The sequence below is a fragment of the Condylura cristata genome, unplaced genomic scaffold, assembly GCF_000260355.1.
Source record: "Condylura cristata isolate star-nosed mole 26May11 unplaced genomic scaffold, ConCri1.0 scaffold00054, whole genome shotgun sequence".
NCBI lineage: Eukaryota > Metazoa > Chordata > Mammalia > Eulipotyphla > Talpidae > Condylura > Condylura cristata.
Genome location: NW_004567155.1, coordinates 1471901 through 1474857, shown reverse-complemented (window position 1 = coordinate 1474857; position 2957 = coordinate 1471901). Strand labels below are relative to the sequence as shown.

At 66.9% G+C, this 2957-nt stretch overlaps 2 protein-coding genes across 2 annotated transcripts in view; both read left to right on the top strand.

The window, feature by feature from the left end:
* RPLP2 (ribosomal protein, large, P2) overlaps positions 1–1287 on the top strand; it is a 2857-nt gene extending 1570 nt beyond the window's left edge. The window contains exons 2-4 of the mRNA XM_012734342.1: positions 22–85; positions 931–1029; positions 1107–1287. Of these exons, the coding sequence (XP_012589796.1) occupies positions 22–85; positions 931–1029; positions 1107–1183 (240 nt within the window). The 3' untranslated portion in view covers positions 1184–1287. The remainder of the gene's footprint in view (positions 1–21; positions 86–930; positions 1030–1106) is intronic.
* Positions 1288–1359: 72 nt separating this feature from the next.
* Positions 1360–2957, top strand: part of PNPLA2 (patatin-like phospholipase domain containing 2) — a 6026-nt gene continuing 4428 nt past the window's right edge. Inside the window, exon 1 of the mRNA XM_012734341.1 lies at positions 1360–1414. Within this exon, the coding sequence (XP_012589795.1) occupies positions 1360–1414 (55 nt within the window). The remainder of the gene's footprint in view (positions 1415–2957) is intronic.

The window sequence follows — 2957 nt, the reverse complement described above, 5'->3', positions numbered from 1 at the left end:
CCGTCGGGGCTCTGACTGTAGGTGTTGCCCCTGCAGGTCATCAGCGAGCTGAACGGAAAAAATATCGAGGACGTCATCGCCCAGGGTGAGGTCTGCTGGGGGGTGCGGGTCCCGCGGTCCATCCTAATCCCTGCTGGCCCGCCCGTGGCCTGCCAGGCTTCGCTTGTGGACCAGAGCACCCGGGAGCCGCCCTCCGGAGCAGGCAGGGCCCGGCTGGCCCGTTCCAGGGGCGCCTCCAGACACTGGTGGGCAGGGGCGCCCTGGCCGCCTGCAGCTCGTGAGCCAGCAGCTGACTGAGGGCGGGAATTCCCGGGCCCCGCTCCTTCTGCTGGGCTGGTGGCCCTCAGGAGATGACCCCGCAGGCACCTGTGGAAAGTGGAGCCGGTCAGCGTGTTACAGTGACCTGACTGGGGGTCCACACCCTTGTTCTTAAAAGGAGCTTACACAGACTCAGGCACAGAAAGGCTAACACCGGGCTTTGTCGCAAAAGGAGAGGAAATGAAAGAAGCTGTAATTGCGGGAGAAAGGGGGAGGTAGCTGGACATGTGTCCTGCCAGGTCCGCGGAGAGGGGCACGCTGAGCGCCCCCAGCTGCATGGCCGCTTGAGTGCGTCTTCAGTTCCCAGCGTCCTCTCCCCGGGGTGATGACTCGGCACCTAGAGTCCTTGGTGTCTTGAACCCCTCGGAGTCGGGTGGGTCCTGTAGACCTTGTGTCCAGGCAGCTGGTACAGGACATCCTTACTCCCAGAGCGTGGGGGGCAGCTAGCCCAGGTCCCCTGGGCCGGGCAGCCCACGCGTAAACACATTTGCGGAGACTGCTCCTGGGTGGGGGGCTCAGCACGTCTGGGGGTACTCGGGGGGTCACCTGCCCCACCGGGTGCTCGGAGGTGCCGGAGGACGCTGGGCCGAGGCTCACGGCACTGCCCTCTAGGGATTGGCAAGCTGGCCAGCGTGCCCGCCGGAGGGGCTGTAGCCGTCTCTGCCGCTGCCGGCTCTGCGGCACCTGCAGCCGGTGCTGCCCCCGCTGCCGGTAAGTGGGGCGCGGGCGGGGGCGGGGCCGCGGCCGGCTGCCTGGAGCCTGCACCCCTCACACACCCCCACCCCCAGCAGAGGAGAAGAAGGACGAGAAGAAGGAGGAGTCTGAGGAGTCGGACGACGACATGGGCTTCGGCTTGTTTGATTAGCTGGCCCCCACCACCAGCCCCTGCGCCCTCGGAGGAGGGGAGCTGCGTGCAGCCCGGCCGCGACCGCGCGGATCTTTGTTACATAAAAGTGCTTTTCCACATGTCTCAGGTGTGCCGTGAGCATTTTGTCCCTGTGGCCTCAGTGGGGGGTGCCCTTCCCGAGCCTGGGGTGCCGAATGAGTGCAGGGGCTCATGGCCGGGGCCGGTTTGGTGTGGTTGAACCTGTAGCGGGTACAAGTCAGCTTTGAGGGGAACAGTTGATGGGGATCCTCATGCCTTGGGGGGACCCCAGGACGGACGGCCTCCTGGAGGTGCTTCTTCACAAGTGAGGGCAACCCCGGGGCAGGCCTGGGCTGCCCTGGGGGCCCTGGGTCCGGCCTTGAGGCCAGTACCCCAGGTCCACCTCACCCCTGGACTGTGTGGGTAGGCACGGGGCTTTGCTGGGCAGTGAGGTGGTGGCCAAGTGCAAGCTGGCCACTGCTGGCCAGGCATCGGCTCACGAGTGTGCCGGCCTAGCCGCTGGCAGTCTGCCTGCCCGAGGGGTGGCCTGGGGACACTGCTCCCCATCCGGATGGGTGGGTGGCTGTCCAATGCTCGGGGCTGCAGCTCCTCTCCCAGAGGGGGAGCGTGTGTGGCCCTGGGCGAGGGTCAGTGTGCAGGCTGTCGGCCCTTGTCCAGGTTAGGGTGTGACCTTGTCTGGCAGCCGCCCCAGCCACCAATGCCAAGTTTCTCATCCCACCCCAGCCAGGCTTCCCAGAAAGGCTCAGGGCCCAGGAGGGAGGGCTGTGTCCAACACTTCAGCCCGGGTGTGGAAATGAGGACAGAGGTCTCTCTGCACTGGGGCAGCATGTCCCTGGGGCCCCTGGTGTCCACCTCCCCCCAGGGCCTCCCAGTGAGCCCCTGGGGGTCTGCCTGGTCTTCGAGGGGTCACGCTACTAACCCCTCCAGCAGCGTCCCCAAGGGCTGGGGTCCCACATGCAACCAAAGGATGTCCAGGTCAATTTTGGTTATATCCTAGATTTACCGACCCCCCGCCCCATACTTGGTCTCCCCGTTCCCGCTCTGGGCATTTGGCATGCCACCAGCTACCCCATCACTGCCTCACACTAAGCCCTGCCAGCCTCAGGTGCAGGGCTCCGGCCCAGGGCAGCCAGCTGACCACTGCCCCAGGCCTGGGCTGGGCGCACAGGGCCAGAGGGCTGTGCCTCGACCCCAGGTGCTTGGGCTCTGGGCTTCCGGCTCCGGGGGCCAGTCCCCAGCAGGGCCCAGGGTGACGGGTGTGCACCACTTCCCCCTGCCAGAAGCAGACCAGCCCTCTGTGGGGAGGTGGGGTGCCTGGCCCTGGGTCAGGCTGCTTAGTGCACATACAGCCCTGGACAGAAAGGCTGGAGGGTGACGTTACCATCCACCTGCCTGGGCCCTGGGCTGGTGGCACCCGGTGCACCCAGCGGGTCAGTGTCCAGTATGGGGAGGCTTGTAGCGGGGTGGGGGTGGGCAGCAGGCAGATGTGGGTCCCCAGGACTGCGGGGCTGGCCAGGGAGTTGTGTGATCCCCGGCGGCGGGGATGCTCAGGAGCGTGCTGTGGGTGAGGTCGAGGCGCGGCGAGGGTCCCTGCCGGAGGGGAGTCCCCTGCGTTCAGGGTGGGTGTCGGCCGGTGCCTCCGAGGGAGGGGCAGGGCTACCTAGTCACCGCAGCCCTCTAGCCCTCACCAACGCGCAATCCTGCTCCGGGTACGGGGAGCCCCCCAGCTCCCCGGCACTTGTTCCCTGCCGCC